General features: G+C 51.7%; 1 protein-coding gene across 1 annotated transcript in view; it reads right to left on the reverse strand.

Moving 5' to 3' along the window:
• PRDM6 (PR/SET domain 6) overlaps positions 1–9,584 on the reverse strand; it is a 72,597-nt gene extending 63,013 nt beyond the window's left edge. The window contains exon 1 of the mRNA XM_059834263.1: positions 9,059–9,584. Coding sequence (XP_059690246.1) covers positions 9,059–9,584 — 526 coding nt within the window. The remainder of the gene's footprint in view (positions 1–9,058) is intronic.
• Positions 9,585–19,637: the final 10,053 nt, after the last annotated feature.

A 19,637-nucleotide genomic window follows, 5' to 3' on the forward strand; every position in this document is an offset into this window, starting at 1 on the left:
AATCTTGCTAAAGCCCTCAATAAGAAATCCCAAAGGCTGAGCAGAAACCCTACAGAAAATTTGCAAGACTGGTGTGTTCACAGACCTGCCAAGACTCCTTTATTTTAACACAGTTTTCTAAGATTCATTTTTTGACGAACATAAATAGCCCATTTAAGCCATCCCAGTGTGTTTCAGTGAGACATTTCAAAACACAGTTGTAACGCCTTACAAGTCCCCCTCATTTGCCTTACCACATCTCAGCCCAAGCGTTCAATTGGAACATGATTTAATTTCATCCTTATTTTAAATGAACATTGGCTCTACTTTTTACATTAACATGTGTGTGCATGCCTGTCTGTTTAGAAAATAAAATAACTAAAACAAAACCTCATGAATGACAAATCAGAGTATGCACGGACATTTACTTTCTTACAGCCGAATCTAATCTTTAAATCGAAATTATGTAGCAAATATTACTGATTCCTAGCGCATGTTTGAAAGTTTTTATTGAATAGGAATGCATGTTCTTTGCCTGTTACATGTACCTGAGGCTAAGAACAAAACTAGCATGTCTGGTTTTGTGAGCAGCTCCCACGAAAAAGACCAGTTTGTAAAAACGTTAATTTCCCTAACTGCTCTTAATAACGGATGATGTTTTTCTCTATTTTTGGGAAGATCCTGCTATGATTTTTCTTTTTTGAGCAAAGAAAATTTTGGTTCAATGTTTCTACTGCACACTATTGCACATGCCATGAACGTACAACTTCCAAAAAAATGTTTCATGCTCAGGAAATCCATTTCTCTGGAGGTATGCTGAGTTAACATAACAATACATCTATTGAAATAGGTTACCATCTTCTGCACATTCACTTCTGTAGCACAGTAAAGGTTTTCATACAAATTTATTCCAGCAATACAAAGGAAAAACAATAACTATGCCATAGTACTCATGCAGCAAGTCCTACATCTTTCCCCTAATAATTTTATACAACCTACACCCATTCTTATAAAAATAAAGCAGAGTGTTCCCTACAGGGGCTGGAGCTTCTTGGTCTAAGCCACAGATTTAGACTTGCTAGATTGCCTGTAACCACAGTTTCAATTCTCAGGGGGACTGACTCAGCTGTTCTTCTTTCCAAGGTGGATATACTATGTATTATGTAGGCCTCTTTCCTGCAGAGCCTTCAAAGGAAAACCTTCCTCTCTATGCAGTAAAAGCTGCTAAAAGATAATAACAGCTGCCTTTTCAAAATATGGCCTCTACTTGCATTCTCCAATTTTAGACACACTTTCTAAGCAGTATTTCCTGTCATCCTCTTTTAAATTGTACCATACAAAAATGATGCACTCAGCAATATGAAAATATTTGAAAGTTACATGTGGAAGCTAATTTCCCTCGAAATCATTACACCTTCGAGTCTTGCAGGAAATGTCTGTGTCCCTACTTGGCGCTCATCTGCTCAAGTTCTCTGCCCGTAACATCGATTACAGATCTCAGCAGAAAGCAAGGAAGTAAGTCCTGAGTTGTGCATTGCTCTGATGGGTGCCCCTGAAGAAGGCGGCCTGCATATGAAACTCACCCCATGCCATCCCTGACATGTCACACAGCGTAAGGGCAGGAAGGCGGGAGGAAGAAGAGCCCTTGCCGGCACTGCAGCATGCCAGGGCAGCAACAGGATACAGCCCCCTCGTGGGGACCGTGCTCATATGGGCAAAAAAAATGCCATTTGGCTGGAGGGTTAAAGCCTTTCCTTAACAATGCAATCCCTCTCGCAAAAGGACTCTTTCATTGGGTTAAGCCACAACTGCAGAGGGGTTTCACTCGCTCAGCCACGTCAATTAGAGGTGGCTGAAGGATGAGATTTGCAGGACCCCAGGGAAAAAGTTTCTGGCTAGTCCTGAGAGAAGATTATTATGCAGCAAATATTCCTACAGCCATTCCCAGGCATGATGAATAAAAGGCAGCAAGTACATGCCGGGGGTTTTTTTGCTGTTGTTGTTTCCACAGCTAGTTTGGAAAGTGAGGTATCACCAGAACATGTGTTCTTTCTTCTTTGAAACCAGTCATCAAGAAATCCTGCGCTTTTGGCATACCCAAAGATCTCAGGGGCTGCACTGGAGTTTGGCATTGGAGATCATACAGGAAAGGATCTCAAATAGGGGGAAAAAAAAAAAACAACCCAACCCCAAACAGGTTGGTATGTGAGTACACTTTAAACAAATCCAACATCTTACCATGCAAGTTAGAAATAAATCATCTAAGAGGAAAACTGAGGGCTTAAAAAGAGGATGTCTAACCATGATGTCAGTTAGCACCCAGGGCAGGCCCTTCAATCCGACCCGTTTGCACTGTTCGATGATCTAAATGTGTAACTCTCCTCCTAACTATCTGATTATTAATGGGTTTCTTGGAGACACCGTGTCTCTGTAGCAACTTACATTAAACATGCTAAGGCATCTTCATGACTCCACTCTGGCAATTTCAGTGTCAGTTTCCTGCATACTGCCACCAGATATGCGTAACTTTTCATGCACGAGACTTTTAGTACCTGCTTAGAACAAGGATTTCTTCAGTTTGTCCCAACAATATGTGTGCATGAGTGTGGATAAAACATTTTATTTCTACCTTTTCAAGGAAAAGGAATGAAGAAATTGGTGAGGAGTATAAACAAACCCTGTGTCACTGTCATTTATCCTTACAGAAAGTCACACATAGTGATATTTATTTTCCACTATCCAAAAACACTGGTAATGTCTTAACGCTTGGCAGCGTCAGCATCTGATCTCCTGCTGTGTTCCTTTCCCTTTGTCTAGCCAAAGCTGAAAATTTGGAAAACGGGACATCTTCTGAAACTGTTTTGGCTTATGGCTTGTTGATGAGAGGGAAGTAATCTGTCTTTAATACTAAGCAGTAATGAAATTCTTCTTAGTTGCATGCTTTATACATCTCTCTTTAGTTTTTATGCAATTGTACAAATAAAATTTTTAAAATTCCTCATAAATGTTATAAGGAGTGGAAACCCTACTAGACGTATTTTACCATGCCTTGAGTAAAATGTTACTGTGCATCTTTTCCTCTTTTGTGACTAACTTTTGTGTAATGATACCTGGAAGGCTTTGACCCAAGCACACTTTCAATAGTGTTATACCACCCTTTTAAGACAAGTCACTATTAAGTACTGGATTCCTCTGCCTTGGAGGGCAAGGGAAGGAAGTCCTTAGTATCACATAGGGGAAAAAAGGGGGAACTTCAAGACTTGCACACTACCCTGCCTCACAGAAAGGATCAACAGCATCATCTTCATGGATACTGCAGAGTCGGATGTGATACAGTGCACCAACTCCCTTAACAATACATGGAAAAGAGGGGGTTTTTTTGAGAGAGTGAGTGCTGTGGTCCACTGACATCACTAAAATCTCCAAACTGGATGGCAACTGTGTGTGAGAAGTTCACAAAAAAGGGACACAGTGGGACAAGTGTGAGCTTTCCAGAGGGCTGCCGCACAGGGCAGCAAGGAGAGACGCACTGTGTGTGCCCTTCCTTCTATTTTGGCCTCAGAGAGCAGCTGTGTGAGTACAGGCCTTCTCTAAGGACCGCTGAAATTAATACTTCCACTGGCTGTAATAGCGCCCGTCAAGCCCCAAATCAACAGAACAAGAAGCAAGAAATGTGAGAAAATTGAGGGATTTGGTGAAAATGGAAAAAGCAAGGAGGACTGCAGCCAGAGCCGAGTGTCTCCTGATAAAATCAGGAGATGTAGAAGGTGAGGTCAGTGGGAACGCTCCGTTGCAGGCCCAGATGCAGCCAGACTCTTTGGAAGGAGGTCAGTTTCTCTCTTTGTACCTTCATGCTCTATAGATGGGAGGACTAAGGCAAGGAAGAAGCAAGAAAAAAAATTAAATTATTTCCTAGTGGAGCTGTTTGGTATGGCTCTTTTGGGAGGAGTGCAATATGTTATCGTTTACTTGCCTCCATAAAAATGAACACAGCGTAATGCCAGCACTCTAACTCCATGTGAGTACACTTAAAAGTACTAAACCTAAGCAAAAGGGAAAGGACACATCATTGCCCCCCAAAATACAATTCTAAACACTCTCCAACCTAAATAACACTGCTACTGCATATTTTAAAGGAAATCTGAGAGGAGAAAGCTTTTGTTAGGGAAAGGTAGAGTCCGATGTAGTGTTTTAACCAGCAAACCAGCTGTAACAATAAATGAAAGAAATACGTTTTTGTCTCGGCAATAATATGCTTCAAAGGTGCAGTTATACTGGATACCTGCAGTTTGCTGGTATTAAAGAAGGGTGGCCTCTGACCCTCTGCTTCATAATTCACCGCAAGCATGCAGGTATCCTGTGTGAGTGGCCATCATTTCACACGGTATTACTCACTGGCGTATAAATCACTGCGGCTGGCCCTGCGTCCCTGGCTGGGCCCGGGTACCCAGCTAAGAGGGAGGGTGGGCTGGGTGAGACAGTACCCTTTCGCTTCCCGAGGGCTGGCGCTTTCCTAGGTAGGGATCATGGGTTCCTCGCGCCTCAGTTTCCTCATCGACGAGCTGACAGCAATCCCTTTTTGCGAAATTGATCGCAGTTTCTCGCAGACTGCCTGACTTGAGGCAGGCTTTCGGGGGGACGAAACGCAGATACACTTTTCCCCTCGGGCTCCTTTTATTTATTTGTTTATCTATCCCGAACACCCGCTGCGGAGAGCGGGGCCGAGCCCAGGCTGCTGCCCCAGGGGCCGGACCGCGGCGCGGGGGTGCGGAGCGGCCGCAGGCGGGCGGCGAGCCACGGCCGGCACCGGGTCCCGGCCGCCCCGCCCGCCTCTGCCCGACCCTTCCCGCGGCGCGACCCCCGCCTCCCCGGGCTTTGACCCCCTCGCCTCGCCCCGCTCTCCCTCGGCCGGGGCCGGGGCCGAGCCGCCGCCGCGGCGCGGGGGAGGCGGAGCGGAGTCCCCGCACCAGCGCGGGAGCCGCCGCGGGGTCCGAGCCCCCCGGCCGGGGATCAGGCACAGCCCGCCGCAGCTCCGCCGAGGAAGACGGTGTGCCAGGGCCCCGGCCTGCGGCGGGGCGCCGGGGGGACTGTCCCGCTTGCGGAGCGGCTTTCGGGTTATGTTCGCGAGGCGGGTGTCGGGGGCGGGTTGGGGGAGGCGGGTTTGATTTTCCCTGCCTTCGATTGAAGGTATGAATGAATTAAATTTCCGTGTCAGGTATGAGAAGGGAAGGAGAATATTGTGTGTAGATAAACCTTGCCACCCCCCGCCCCTGAGAGACCCCCATATACAATGTAGAGATGATGAATAGGCTCTGGGAGAGGAGATCGAAGTTCAGTCCGCACCGGCTCCACTCTCCCCTACAAAACTATAGGGCAATTAATTGTGGCTTGTCCCCTCATCCTTCATCTCCTGGTGGCACATATCGATGGAGATTACTGCTGATGGACCATTTTATCACCCTAAATAAACAGTCACCACCTTCCCTAACTTCAATCTAATATATGGCTATCTGCTGCGTTTAAGGGTGCTGGGTAACTAATGATGTAAAATAGCTAAATCATACAGGTTACCAGCAGCCTCGAGAAAAAAAAAACAACCCAAACATTCCCCACACCGATCCACTTCGCAGCGTGCTATATACACACTGTCTCCCCGAAAATTGAATGGGAAGAGGCGTGCGAACTCCTCGCTTGCGTGACCAGTTTTACGCAGCGTGTTTATTACAGTGGCAGGTTGGCGCTTTCTAGAGAAGGTAGAGGAGTCGCAGACTTCTCGCCGCGAAAGCCTCTCCCAGCAGCGAGGGGCAAGCCCAGACGGCAGCAAGCCGGGCCCGCACCCCCCAAACTCACCCTAGGACATCTCCTCCGCGCCGCGCAAGCGCCCCTCCCCCAGCGCCCAGAAATACCCTCATCCTTCCCCATTGGGAGCCGGGGAGAAGACGGTCCCCAGCCGCCTGCCCCATTATCAGGGCTTTAACATAATCCCCTTTACTTCCCTAGGAGTAAAGACTGCAGGGCTCTAATTGGGCTTTTGTTTCTTGGTGGTTGCTGTTGTTGTTGGGTTTGGTTTTTTCCTAACTGAACCCCTTTCCATTTAAAACAATTGCATACAGACACTTAACCCACAGCTCCCTGGCGGCCCGCGCCCCCCCACCCCCGCCCCAGACCGTGCCATGTTCATTGATACTTGACGATCGAGGCGTGTGTCTGTGGGGAAACCGCCGCCCACGGCGGCCGCCCGGCGCCGGGCCGGGCGCTGGGGAGCCGGGGCTGGCGGGGCGGCGGACGGCGGGAGCGCCGCCACCCCTCGGGCCCCGCCGGCGCGGAGGCAGCGACGCCGCCGCCCCCGCGGGCGCCGCCCGCCCGCCCGCCCGCCTCCCCGCTGCCCCGCGGCGCTGGGGCGGCCGCCCGGAGAGCGGCCGAAGGCACCGGCGAAGTTTGCAGGCGGCTCTCCCGAGCGGTGAGACCGGCGGGGTGGTCCCGCCGGGGGAGCGGGGGGAGGCGGTTTGCGGCGGAGGAGACGGGGATGCCCGCTGGCGCCGCGGGGGGGCACGTGGGAAAGAAGGGGAAACGGGGCACGCGCTGGGCTTGCGAAGGGGGTTCATCTAAAATTAAAACCCGAGAAGCAGCCAGCAGCCAGGGGCCTGCCGCCAACCCCAAATCGGCAGGCTGCAGTCGGCAAGGCCGAGGCGGCGGCCCTGCGCCCCGCGCTCGGGCAGGGATCGGGCCCCGCGGGCGGGTGTCTGTGCCGGGCGGGGGAGAGCCCCCTCCCGCGGGGCGTCCCTTCGTCCGCCTCCGAGCTTCGGTGGGGCTGTCCGCAGCTAGAAGTGCGCCGAGCAAGAGCAACTCAAACTCAGTTCGACGGCTCCTCACCTCACCCACCACCCTCGCCTCCTTGCCCTCAAACGGGCACCTCCGGTGCTGCCCGCGGAGCGAGGGACGGAGTCGAAGGGGCTGAAAATCCCGCCTGCCCACGGGCTCCCTGCGTGACCCCCGAGGCACTCGGGGAGCCGCGCCGGACTAGCCAGGCCGGTGCCCCGCACTTGCTTTGCTGCGCCTCTGCCCGGGCGGGTGAGCGGGGTGCGTGGCAGGGCACGGACTGCAGTTCCCGCACTCCTTCCTCACCCACACTCTGCTGTTTTCTTTATTTTTAAGAACGAGTTGCCCAAAGCAAACTCACCTGGTCCCGGAAGGTTGAAAACTCGCGTTAAAAGTTTTGCTCTGAGACAACTAGTAACCGCTGGAGCGAAAGTCGCCTTGTGAACAAGGTCAGTTACAACATTTTTTAGACCTCGCTGCAGAAAGAAAGGGAGAGGCCGTGCCGGCAGCACCCTGCCCCGTCCTTCAGACGGCGAGCGCTGCCCCGACCCAGCCGGACGCGATTCACAAGGGCCCTTTCTGCAAGCGACCCGTTTGCTTTCTCCAACCCACCTTCAGTACCGCGACGGGGAAGAAACTACGCAGACGTCGCCTGCGACTCTGCGGCGTGCTACTATTCCACTCACTCCTTCAAAATGCTCCCCCCAAATCGCTTTTTTATCTTCCTTTCTCTTTTTAAAACCTTTATCTGCAGATTTACAGAGCTGCTCCGAGAAGTAAAACATGTATTGCCTGAACGGTTCGGTTGGCGATTAAAAGTGCATTTCAGATTCCATTAAGTGCGTGTAATTTATGAGATCACGTTCGCAGCACCCCAGAATAGAAAATACACGTTTCACTACAGGGTAAAACTACGCATGAGGAGGTCGCTCAAAACAAAGTCGGTATCCTATATAGAAAGATTTGCCACGTTAAGAAGGGGGGGGGGGGGGCGGAAATCCCCACCAAACTCAGAGTCAGCTTTCCTTTTGCTCTTTAAGACGTACACACAACGATTAAGACTATGCTAGCATCCACACAGTTTAATTATCACACAAAAGAGTTTCATGGAAACTTTCAAAACAAACTCTGCGTCTGAAATGAAAATAAACGAATCTACGTTTCGCTTGAGCATGTGCTTACGGATCGCTGGTTTGGGGTATCGTTTGTTCAACAGCCTTCCTTGAATAGACATTTCGGGGGGAAGGACAACAAAAATAGAGAATTTTAAGAAACCTTAGGGTAAAAGAGGGTGTTTGAAGCAATGGAAAAAAGCGCACATGCTGAAGCCATGTTCCAGTGTTTTAACAGGGACAGATCCGTGTGCTCTGAGTGTTAGTAATAAATCTGAATAATTAATATAGTTCATCTAGTTACTTGCACCCCGTGAATTTCCTCGGTTGCATAGTATCGACAGATAGGGGAACAAAAGACAGGCAGAACCAATTTCTAAAATCACAAACCTCTAGTCGATACAGATGTTTAATAATAGGGGTGCCCTCCCCCCCAAAAAAACCTTCTATAATTGGCAACAGCAGTATTAAATGTTTTGTAGCCACCAAGTGCTAAATGAATTCCCACACTCAGGCAGACGACCTTTTCCGTCTAGAAAACCATCTTTTCTTATTAAATGACCGTGTCATACTTTTCCGTAGGGGTGAAAACTAAAATCAGCGAGGTGTTAACGAGGTCTGAAAGGAAAACGATACTCCGAGATAAAAGGGAGGAAAACTTTGCCTAGCCCATATGACGAAAACGGCAACTTTTCCCCTGCCCAGCTCGGGGGAGCGATTGATTTCTGGGTATTCGGCGGAGCCCGGGCTTTCCAGGCGGGAACGGAGTGATACAAACAAGGCGAGAAAGGACGAGCTTTATAGCAAGTTGCTCTGAACCATTTCTGAATCCGTTTTCCTAAACAGCCCCCCGAGAGAAATCTACCCCCACAGCAGCCTTCCCGGTGAAGTGTGTCTTCCAGGGAAGGACCTGGGTCTCAGACGAGAAAAGCTGTTACCGAGGGAGTACCGCCCGCCTCCCGAAAGCACTGGTAGCAACGCAAAAGCAGCTCAAGGGAGGGAAGGGCAGGGCGGAGGATGCTCCTCATGGAGAGAGCGGTGCAGGCACCGACGGCGGTCCCCCAGCTTGGGGCGTCCCTAGGCTGGCCCGGTGCGGGAGGGGCGGAGGACGGGGGGTCGTGGACTGCGAGAAGGGGCAGGATACGTACGGTTGTTGGGGTCACTGGTGTGCTGGTTCAAGGGGATGATGTCCATGCGCTGCTGCCCGTACAGGTAGTAGTCCAGCTCCTCGGCCGTGCACCGGAACCGAGCGGCGGTGCGCTCGCCGCATTTGCTGCCGCCGCCGCCGGCCCCGCACAAGTCCTTGCCCTGCAGGGGAGCGGGCGCTCCCCCGGCCGGGGGCTCGGAGCTCTGCAGCGGTCCGAAGACCGGGAGCTGGGTCACAGGCAGGGAGGTCAGGCCGGCCAGGGAAGCGGCCGCCGCGGCGACGCAGGAGGAGGTGGAGGAGGAAGACGGAGTGGACGAGGAAGAGGAGGAGGAGGCGGAGGAGAGGGAGGCCGGTCGCTGGCGGAGGCTGTCAGCCGGAGGCTCGGCTCTCTCGGTCGGCTGGAGCTGGGCGAGGGCCCCGCTGCTCTTGAGCTGGCTGCTCTGCGGGAAAAGCTGCTGCCAGTGCTGCAGATAGGCGGGATCCACCTTCAGGAACGCGGATCCGCCGGGGTCGCCGGGCTTCAGCATCGCGCTGCCTGTGGAGCGGAGAGGAAGGGGACAGCAGACGTGAGACCCCCGCCCCGGCCCGGCCGGGCCGCCCCGACCCCGCGGCGCTCCCCACGCTGCGAGACGCCGGCCCACGCGTGGGCTCCCCGAGCCCACTGTCCGGGGCGGGCGGCGGGACCGTCCCCGCCCCGCTTCCCTGCCCGCGCCAGGGTCGGCAGAAGGAAACCTCGGCCCGAGGAGCCCCGGGGCGGACGCGCGAGAAAGGCGCTGAGCGGGGCCGCCAGGCTTTCCCCCGCCGCCCCCCCGGACCGCGGGCAGGACGGAAGCGGCGGCGGGCAGCCCCTCGCTCCGCCGCCGGAGAGCCAGCCGCCCCGAAAGGCGCGCGGCTCGCCCCGTCCCCGGCGCGCAGAAAGCCTGTCCCCTTCATCCCCTTCCCTCTCCCCGCGGGAGCAAACGACCCTCCAAGTTGACAACAGGGAGGAGGAGGAGGCGGAAACTTCAGCCCCGCGCACACGCGCGCGAGTCTTTTCTCTCCAGCCGCTCCTGCCTCCCACGGTAGCCTTTACAGGAGGAGGACACGGCCCGGCAGCACCCCACCCCCCGGGGAAGGTGCCCCGCTGCGGCCCCGGCTGGGCTGGCTCTGCCGGACGAGGCGGAGGGTCCGGGGCCGCCCCTCGCCGGGCGCCCCGGCCCGGAGCTGCCTTACCTGAGCGGGGTGCGCCGGAGCGGCTGCTGCGCGGTCGGCGTGCGGAGGTGTAGGCAGCCCCGAGAGCCTTCGAACCGGAGGAGGGTTGAGAGGAGGGACTTTTCTGGTCTTTGTCCACGGGGCAGCGGGGTGACCCTCTTCCAGGTGCCGGGGACCGGCGGGCCGGCTAGCTCCGAGCCGCCGGGCTCCCTCTGCCGTGGCTGCGCATCGCAGTCGCGCCCGGGCGCTTTGCTCGGCTCTGGCAGACTCCGGGCGAGACACGTGGGTTTTACGACAGCGCAAAATACAAGTGTGTGTGGTGTGTAGAAGAGGGAGGGGAGGGAGCGGGAAGTTACCAGCGAGCCTGAACGCAGAGGCCTTTTTTTGGCAACTTCCCCCACTTTGTTCCTTGCTCAACTTTTAAAGGTGTCCCTTTCTTTCCTACCCTCCTCCGTCCCTCCTTCCCTCCCTCCCCCCCTCACCCCCTGCCCCCCCCCCCCCCCCCCCAGCTCTGGGAGCGCAGCGTCGCTGGAAGAGCTGGGCTTTTATCCTGGCGGAAGGGGAGCAATGCCTCGGAGCAGCCCCGAGCAGGATCCGCGCCTCTGCGCGGCCCCCAGCGCCGGGCTGCGGGGCGGCGGCAGCTCCGGGCCCGCGCCGGCCCCAGGCAGCGAGCGCCTCGCATCCTGCCGGGCTCCCGGGAGCCATGGCCTTGCCTCGCTTGGCTTTTGCCCTTCGGGGGTTAAGGTGGATTTTAGAGACCCTCCTGGCCCGTTTCGCTATCCTGAAACTCTCCCAGCTGCTTTACTTAAGGTGTCCCCCGGGATGACCCGCCTCCCGTTCCCCTCGGCTACCTGAGACCTGCCCCGGGATGTCCCAACATCCCAACAGACGAGGGAACTCACCGCCCTAGAATTTCTCCCTCCCCACACCTTGTCCCCTCGAGCACCACCAGCACGTCTCTGTCCTGCTCTCTGTACTCGGTTACAGCACAGAGCAAGAAGTACGCAGGCGGAGATGCAACCTGTGGCGAGAAACTTCTCACCTCTAGCGACTTTTTCTCTCCACTTTGCTTAACTTTGGCTTTTTCCGCCCCGCCACACAGTTGTTGAGCTCATGTGTCAGTGAGTATTTAACATTTTTTCAGTTTCTTTCCTACACCGTATGAAAAACTAGACGAGAACTATATTCTCTTACGTACATCGCATGTGCATAGTATCTCACGCATTTAAGACAAAATACTTAACACGGAGTGTTTGTGTCACCAAAACATCTCCCTAGTGTCAAAAAAGCCCCCATTGCCAGGTGTCACGCTGCCACTAAATGCAAACGTGCTTACAAACATAACGCGTGCGCCTGTAAACTGTTTTTGCCATTCCCCCACCCCGTTTCTAGTTTATTTCTTTCCCACCCTTCATTCTCGCAGAGCCTGGGAAAGCTGCTGCTGTTTAGACTTTGTCTGTGTCTAAGGCAGGACATTTTAACACAAATTTGACCAGGGCTGGGGCAAAAAATGTTTTGACTGGCGTCATTTTGACAAGGTCATCCGTCATCTGCTGTACAGATTGATAACACCTAAGTTAAAGGCAACATGAGTAGGAAAACCCCCCGATTTTTCTGGGTTATAAAGTTGGCTATAAAAACCTTCTGTATGTCTTTGATCAATTCCATTGTGCAGCATACAATGAATTTTCAGCCCTCTCGCTCTTTTAATCCACTTTCTGGAGTTCTGAAACGCTGCCGTTCAGCTGAGGGACAGAGGTGCGGGTGGGAGTGGGTTCGCACACTCGCTAGCGTGCGCGCAGCGCCTTGTCGGGCAGCTCATCTGCGGACGGGCGCGCCCGGTTTTCGCTATTTTCGCTGCAGTCTCGCCCTCGGCCGGCTCCCTCCCGGTCACAGTTTTATTCCGCCCTTTCCGACTCTTTTCATTTTTTTAAATGCGCACCTCCGCGCTATTGTTGGTTTCCTCGCAGGACATTTTTAAAAGCACCGAATTGCTTTTAGTGGCAGCAATCTCTAAAAATTCGTTTCACGCTAGAAAAACGTGATGAAGTGGGGTAAAGCTCCGAGCTAATGGGCTTAAGTACATTGTCAATATCTGCACTTGCCTTGAGTTGTTAACAGAAATATTTCACGCGGGTTCATATTAGGAGGACTTTAATCTGTTACTGTGCTGTTTTTTACAGCTGGAAGAGTAGCGCTTCGAGCGATCAAGGTGGCAGAATAAGATTTATAGAGCCCCTGACACTTCGGGACCCAGCCTAACCGGAGGAAAGAGGAAGAGAGAAGTGCGAGGCTCGCCGCCTTCGCCCGTCCTCAGGGCCGGGCGGGCAGCGGGAGACGGCGGCGCGGGCGGCGGGCGGCGGGCGGGGGGCAGCCGGTCCTGGCAGGCAGCCCGGCCCAGCGCCCGCTGGCTCTGCCCGCAGGTCCGGGGCGCTGCGGCCGGGCAGCACCGGCCGGCGCTCCCCGTCACTCAGGCGGGGGCCGGCGGACCCAACGAGCCGCCTCGTTTGGCTTCTTTTCCTCCGCGACAAGCACCCCCGCCGCGCCGGGCTCGCTCGACCCACGCGGGGAAAGGAGGAGGGCGACCGCGGGGAGGCTGAGAGAGCAGCGGGGCAGCTGCGGTGCGAGCGGCGAGCGGGGACAGCGCTGCGCCCTGCGCCGGCGGGCGGGCGGGGAAGGGAGCGCCGCGCCCCATCAGGAGAGAGAGCGGCTGCGGCCCCTGCCTCTCCAAAACACCGCCGCTCCCGGCCCCTTCACCCCCGCGGAGAGAGCAGAACTAGCAGAGCTGCGAGCAGGGCTGCCAGCCGCGGAGCCTGCCCTCCCCGCGACGGCTGCAGCCAGCCCTGACCTCTGGTCTCGCCTCCCTAGGCAGAGCGGTTTGTGGGCGTCCCTTTTGTCTCCCTCCAGCCTGCCTACCGTCTATTTGTTACTATTTCTTGGTTTGTTTGTTGGTGGTTTTTTTTTTTAATTATTTCATTTTTTCCTCCTGGATGTGACTTCTGCGTGTAAAGATGCAGAAAAAAAGAAAGGAGTTTTTAACTACTGCCTCCTCCTGTAACACTCCTTCCCCTTCTCTCAGGCTTTTTCATTATTTAGAGGACGAGCACTGAAACAAATCACATTGACCGTTTAGAAAGCGATCAAACCTTTATAAAAATCCATCGCCTACGAATCGATTGGTGAATATTTGCTAGGAATTTGTTCAAAAGAAATAAATAAGGAGGGTAAGTGTATTAAATGCAAAGGGGGAACACGGTGGTGTTTTTCTTCATTGATTAATGACCTCTAAAATAAAACAAGCGGGAAGAGGAGCCAAGATCGATAAATTAACTACCCAAATTCATCATTTTCCCTGCGATTTTTTTTCCTTTTGGTTTTCTTTTTTTCTTCGTTTTTTGTTTTGTAAATAACCCTTAGGAAGGATGCCCGTCTTTTTGGAAACTCGAAGGTTTTATTTCAGGGCGGGGGTAGAAAAGGGAGCTAAACCCCTTTTAGGAAGGGATTGAATCGGGGACACCCTATCTGATTTCGTTTGACACACAATTAAAAAGTTTGCCTTTCATATTAATTAATTCTCCTGATCTGGGGAAGACAAATGGTCGGTTACCTCTGACAGGAGTCCGATAAAGGATTCAGCAGCTTTCCTTCTTGCCCTAGGCGTCTCCTCATTCCAGTTTTAAGGTCATGAGCGGCTGAGTTAATAATTCATTAATATAGACATTTATTCAGATGGGATTCACGGAGATTCGCGCTCTCCTACATCTCACCGTTTGGATTTAGTTTCCCTCGAAGAGCAGAAGAGGGGGAGGAGGAGGGATGGAAGAAGGCTCTACACAATGCACGCACCTATTTCCACACACCTGGTTAGAAGGTGGTACCCCCAGCGAGAACCCGCCCGGGGCAGGTCAGCCCACCCGCCAGGGCCCCGCACGCCCGGGCCGCCCCAGCGCTGCTCCCGGCCCCGCCGCTGCGCTGCTGCCGCTGCGGAGCGGGGCCGCGCCCCGGGCCCCCCGCCCCGGGCAGCGGCGGGCGAGGGGGCGGCCTGGCGGCACTCGCCGCCTCCCGGGCGTTTCCTGAACTGAAGCCAGGCACGTCCCTCCCCCTTGCCCGAACTCAGAAAGCAACCAAAGCGCGGCAAGAGAGGGCGAAACCGACCAAAAAGCTGTTTCCCCCACGCCCGCCCCTCGCTGACAGTACGCCCCCAGAGCCAGGCAAGGGCTGTGGAGCGGAAAGGGCTGCGTCGGGCCGACGGTGGCAAACACCGCGGGGCGGGACAGGGCCGAGGAAGGAGGTCCCGCTCCCGAAAGCCCGGACCCCCGGCCGGCCGTGCGCTGAGCTCCCTCCCGCGCCCCAGGCACCCTGCGCGCTCCCGGCCCTGCGGCCAGCGCTGCCAGGCGAAGGCGCACGCCCCGCAGCGCGCCCACGGAGACGCCCCCCAGCGCGGCTTGCGCTCGGGCGGGCTCCCCGCGGGGGGAAGGACCGGGGGGAGGCGGGTGAGACCCCCGCGGGAGGGGCCGCTGCCGGCCCGCAGGCGCCCCGCCGGGGCCGCGGGCCGCGCAGCGGCCGGGAGGGGCCCCAGAGGGCGCCCGCTCCCCCGCCGGCGGGGCGAAGCCGGGACGGAGGCGCCGCGGGGCCGGGGGCCGCTTCCCGCGCCGCGGCTGCGGGCACCCCCCCGCCGGAGGGCAGCCGGAGGGGGTCGGGAGAGGCGGCTCGGGGCTGCCCCCGTGCGAGGCAGCCGGCGTCCCTGCTGGCCTCTCCCTGGGGGTGCTGAGTGAGGCAGACCCCGGGAGGTGCTGGGCCCTGGAGGAGCCCGCTCTGGGTGCCGGGGGGATGGAGGGGGTCCCTCAAAAAAGGGGATTGGGATCCTTCCTTGGGAGCAGGTAGCACGAGGCTGGCCGAGGAGGTCTGCTGCAGACCGCTGCTTCGGGGAGAACAGAAAGCACCTGGCCCCGTGGAAGTGGACGGAGATTATTAAACGATTTGGCAATGGCCACCAAGCAGATGCCAGCCAGATGCATAATGACTTTCTGCCACTATTGACCCGATACGGATGTGAACTAGTGACCCTTGAGGTGACATGCTCTATAGTCTATTATCAATCCCCCGAGCCACCAAATCCCCCTCACAGACAGATTCAAATATTTATATCCACCAACAGAGCAAACTCCACTCCAAGCAAGGCACACTGCAGATGGGACGAGAAAAGGAATTAATCAGTTGTAAAGACCACATGAAAATAAATCAAGTCAGGGTACAAATGAAGTTGAACTTACACATGCCAAATTTGGGTTAATTTCATTCCTACTTTCACGCACAGACCTTCTGAAAGTATTCTCAATTATTTGAGAATTAAATTAACTATCCAAATGTAAATTTTGTCTTTGGGCTTTTTTTTTTTTTTTTTTTTTTTTTTAAACCAAAGACACAGTTTCATCTATAATGCAGTGTATTAAGAAGGTTTTCCAGGTAGGATTATACAATTTAAAATCCATTCTCTGGGTGATAACAAGATTAATAGGCAGAATACTTTAAGCACATCTGACATCTTTAAGCACAGCTTTTGTGATTTTTTTTTTTTGATTCCTGCATGGCTGAGTGCACGCTCTCACATGTATTTCATTCACCGTTGTTTCAGAAATAGTGTAAGGGAGCACTCTGAAAGGCAGACCTCCTTTACAGTCCCTGATGGCAAGCTTTCCAAAACTGAGAGACTCAACGTTTTGAATGCTTAAGCAACACTGGGTGGCTTCTTCAACCAGCGAAACATAGTCTACAGAGTTTTCCTGTACTTCATCTAAAAATAGCTCTCATAAATACGGAATCTATTAAATATGATTGTTTGCATGTGACATGAGAATGATAAGGTCTGGACAAAACTCAAGAATACTAGCATTTTAATGGTTAGTATTGTCATGAGAATGCTGCAGAAATAAATGGAAATTATGGGGTTCTTTTTGCCAATTTCGGCTTAGCATCATCATCATGACTCAATGTTTTTTAACAGAAAAAACAGAAGAACCTCACACTTCATGTTTCCCACTTTTACATTATACTATAACAGATTTTTCTAGGCCTGCACTCTGGTAGTTTTTCTTATTTTTTTCCCTTTTTTTTTTTTTTTCCCCCCTTCATAAATCACCCGTGAATCTATTGATGGGGGAAGGAAGAGACTGACAGCCCAAGGGAACAAAAGTTCAAAGCAGGGACTGTGTCTTCCTTTGCCTCATGTACCAGCTGGTAAAAAGTCTGCAAGAACATATCTGAAACACTTGCCCTGCGAATGTTCTTCATTTTTTTTGCTGGACTATGTCTCGTAGGTGATTTTTTGCTTAAAATAAGCCCGTATGTGGGACTTAGCTTCAGTAAGTCAAATTCTGGAATACTAGTGTTCATTCTGGTATCATTATTCAGGAATAGCTGCATTTGGTAAGCTTTCATGTGTAGAGAAGGACTTGAGGAGAGGGTAATAGCTCTTTTGGAAGAGATGTGTGGTGTGTACCATGCATACTGTGAAAAACGTCTGGTCACAGCTTTAGCACCAAGTAGAAAATGTTGGGCTGCTACAGCAGCATTAATAAATAGCACCTCATGACCAGGTTAATGAATAAACTAGGTAAATGAATAAAACTGAACAGCATATGAAGATGAACTCTCAAGGAGGAATATCTAAATCAACAACTGAAATAACTAAGTAACTACAGTAGAGTTGGTGTCACTCCACAATAGTTGCTTTAGTTCAGTTTCTGATGCCTTACCAGACAAATGTTTGTTTCCGTTATTCACATGGTTAAGTACTTACCACAGTGTTATCTAGTGCTATCATGGCAACTGAAGTTCAGAACTGAATTCGGAAATATAGCTGCTCAAAGAATAAATGACATGCATAGATTAAAAAAACTGGCTTTTCGATAGCGAGCAATCATACTGCAGTTGGCAATTTTCTGCAGCAAGGCTTACCTTCTGAGATCCTCCAGCATGAATTACTCATGGCAAGGGAGCCAAAACCAACACAGCTGATGTATGGGAATATATGGAATGACCACACACCTTAGGCTAGAAACCTGCCTAAGCTCCCCATTGTGAAATCCTGCACTCTTCCCCTCTGACTAACAAGAGGCAGTTTTTCTAGTTTCTTGTTTGCCTTCTGACAACCAGACTGGCCTTACTATTTTGTGAGCTATTCCACATTTTGGCTGGAACGGGTTGGGTGTTCTGCTACACTTGCAATGGAAGTACTGATTCCTAGGTTTAGAAAGAAGAGGTAGAAAGTGTAGACTGGAAAGAAACACTTTGGTCACTGAGTTCAGTAGACTACCATTGCAGGCAACTGTAGAATAGCTGCTAAGTCAAAAAAGCTAAAAAAATAATAATCTCTTTTTCTACTGTATGCTGTAAGAGCCCTACAATCTCCTACTTCCCCCCAAAATACCCTATAACAAACTTGAGACTTCTAGGAGGAAAAAAAACGAAGAAAAATCTCCAGAATGTACAATGTACCATAGGTAAAGAAATGGAAAGACAAGGGATGCTATGGGCCTCTGCACTGAGAAAGGAATTGGTCAAGTGAAAAAGCCTAGGGGGCCCTGGGAAATGAATACCCCACACAGAACAGCAGAAATCAAAATGTCTCCAGCAGTTGCTAATAACCACAGGGAAAGGTTCCACTAGACCAAAACGTCCACTAGACCAGTCAGTCTTACCTCATAAACATAAGAAAATCTTGACCAGATAAAATTGAGATGCCTTCAAGATATTAAGCACACCATTGCGCTCGTAGCAATTCCTGATGCTTGAAAGACAAACACAGGTAATTTATCAGAAGATTATTTTGCATGAAGAAAAAGTAGAAAAAACAAGGCCAACCATCTATAGATACAATAGAAGGACAAAGGAAGTGGGAGCCAGCCTAGAGCAGCTGGGATCAGGCAATGCCTTTGCTGGCAGTCTGGAATAACCATTGAAGGAAAAGAAGGGTTCAGAATCAAACAACAAGCTATAAAACTCCATCTAACTTCTTGACAACAAACTATGCAGGAAAGCGGCAGAGACTTAGGCACTGTCTATCCGCGCCCCTGCTGTGCAAACTGTCTACAGAACAGCTAGTGTCTACAAGGCGCAGAAGGAACTTGGCCAGAGTGTGAGGACTCAGATGGCATTCACTGCTGCTCCATGTGGATGACTGGGTGAAACGGCATGAACAGAAGTTTAAGCTTCTGCCTGACAACCACTGTAGACAAATCTCACATATCAGAGTTGCTGGCTAAACCATGTTCACTTGCAAGAGTGTAAAATCTAGACACAGTTCATCCCTTGTAGCCACTGCTGTGATCACAACACCTCAGTTCCTCCCCAAAGCCAAGAGCAAACCTTGGAATGCTGTTCCTCCCACACTCCACTTCTCGTATGCAAACAGTTCCTCTAGGAACATGTATGGGATATCTCCTTCCACTTAATCCCAAAAGGATTACCATTGCTACTTTTGTTCCAGTGAGGGAAGCCCACTACAGAGATCTTAAGACACATTGTTCAGACCTCCACAACAGCATAGACTGAAGGTCTTGCAGTTTGCAAACTACGGAATTTGATTTTCTGATGTTCTTTTGTGTTGGTTATTTAATTTACAGTATAAGAAAGTGCAATTTAAAACAGCTTCAACAGTTTATACAGGACATTTGTAGGACAACATGTAAATAGTAAGGTACAGGTGTTTCATATTTTGGTAACCTAACCACAGAATTATACTTGCACTTTGGAACTTGTTTACTGTCCTAAAATAACTTATCACATCTCTTCTGACGCTTGCAATCTTCAGACAGAAGTAGGAAAAGGAATCACATCCTTACGTAGTCTGTACCAGCTAGACTAATGCAAAATACTCTCTGAGGCAGGTTAATTTAAGCCTTGTGCTGAATGGAAGGGACCTCCCACACTATTTGTTGTGCTGGCTGAACATGCTGTAATTTTCAGCTGTCAGGTGATAAAAATAAACCATAGTTGGTAATTTCTTCATGCATAAAACTACATTGAGAAGAAATTATCTTTGTGTGACACTGAAGGCTGTGATATACACAGTCTATGTCACCTAAAGAACATGGGCCCAGGAGGAACTTGCAAAATGACCTCTACCACTCTACCAGAAGGGCATTTGGGATAACTTTAAGATTTCTTTCTCTAACAAAAGGTCTACTAAACAGAATGTGCTTAGTGCTAAACTTGAATATTTGTTTATTGGTACCCCATTTTAGGCTAATAAGTCATATAAATGCATTTATTCTTTTATTGTAAAGCTCCTGGTAAGGGCTATTGTTTCCACTTCCAGAGCCTTTATGATTTTGAACTTTCCAAAAGTTAATGTCTTCAACCTATTACATTTATATTGCCAGGGAATA

Source organism: Gavia stellata, chromosome Z (assembly GCF_030936135.1).
Source record: "Gavia stellata isolate bGavSte3 chromosome Z, bGavSte3.hap2, whole genome shotgun sequence".
Taxonomy (NCBI): Eukaryota; Metazoa; Chordata; class Aves; order Gaviiformes; family Gaviidae; genus Gavia; species Gavia stellata.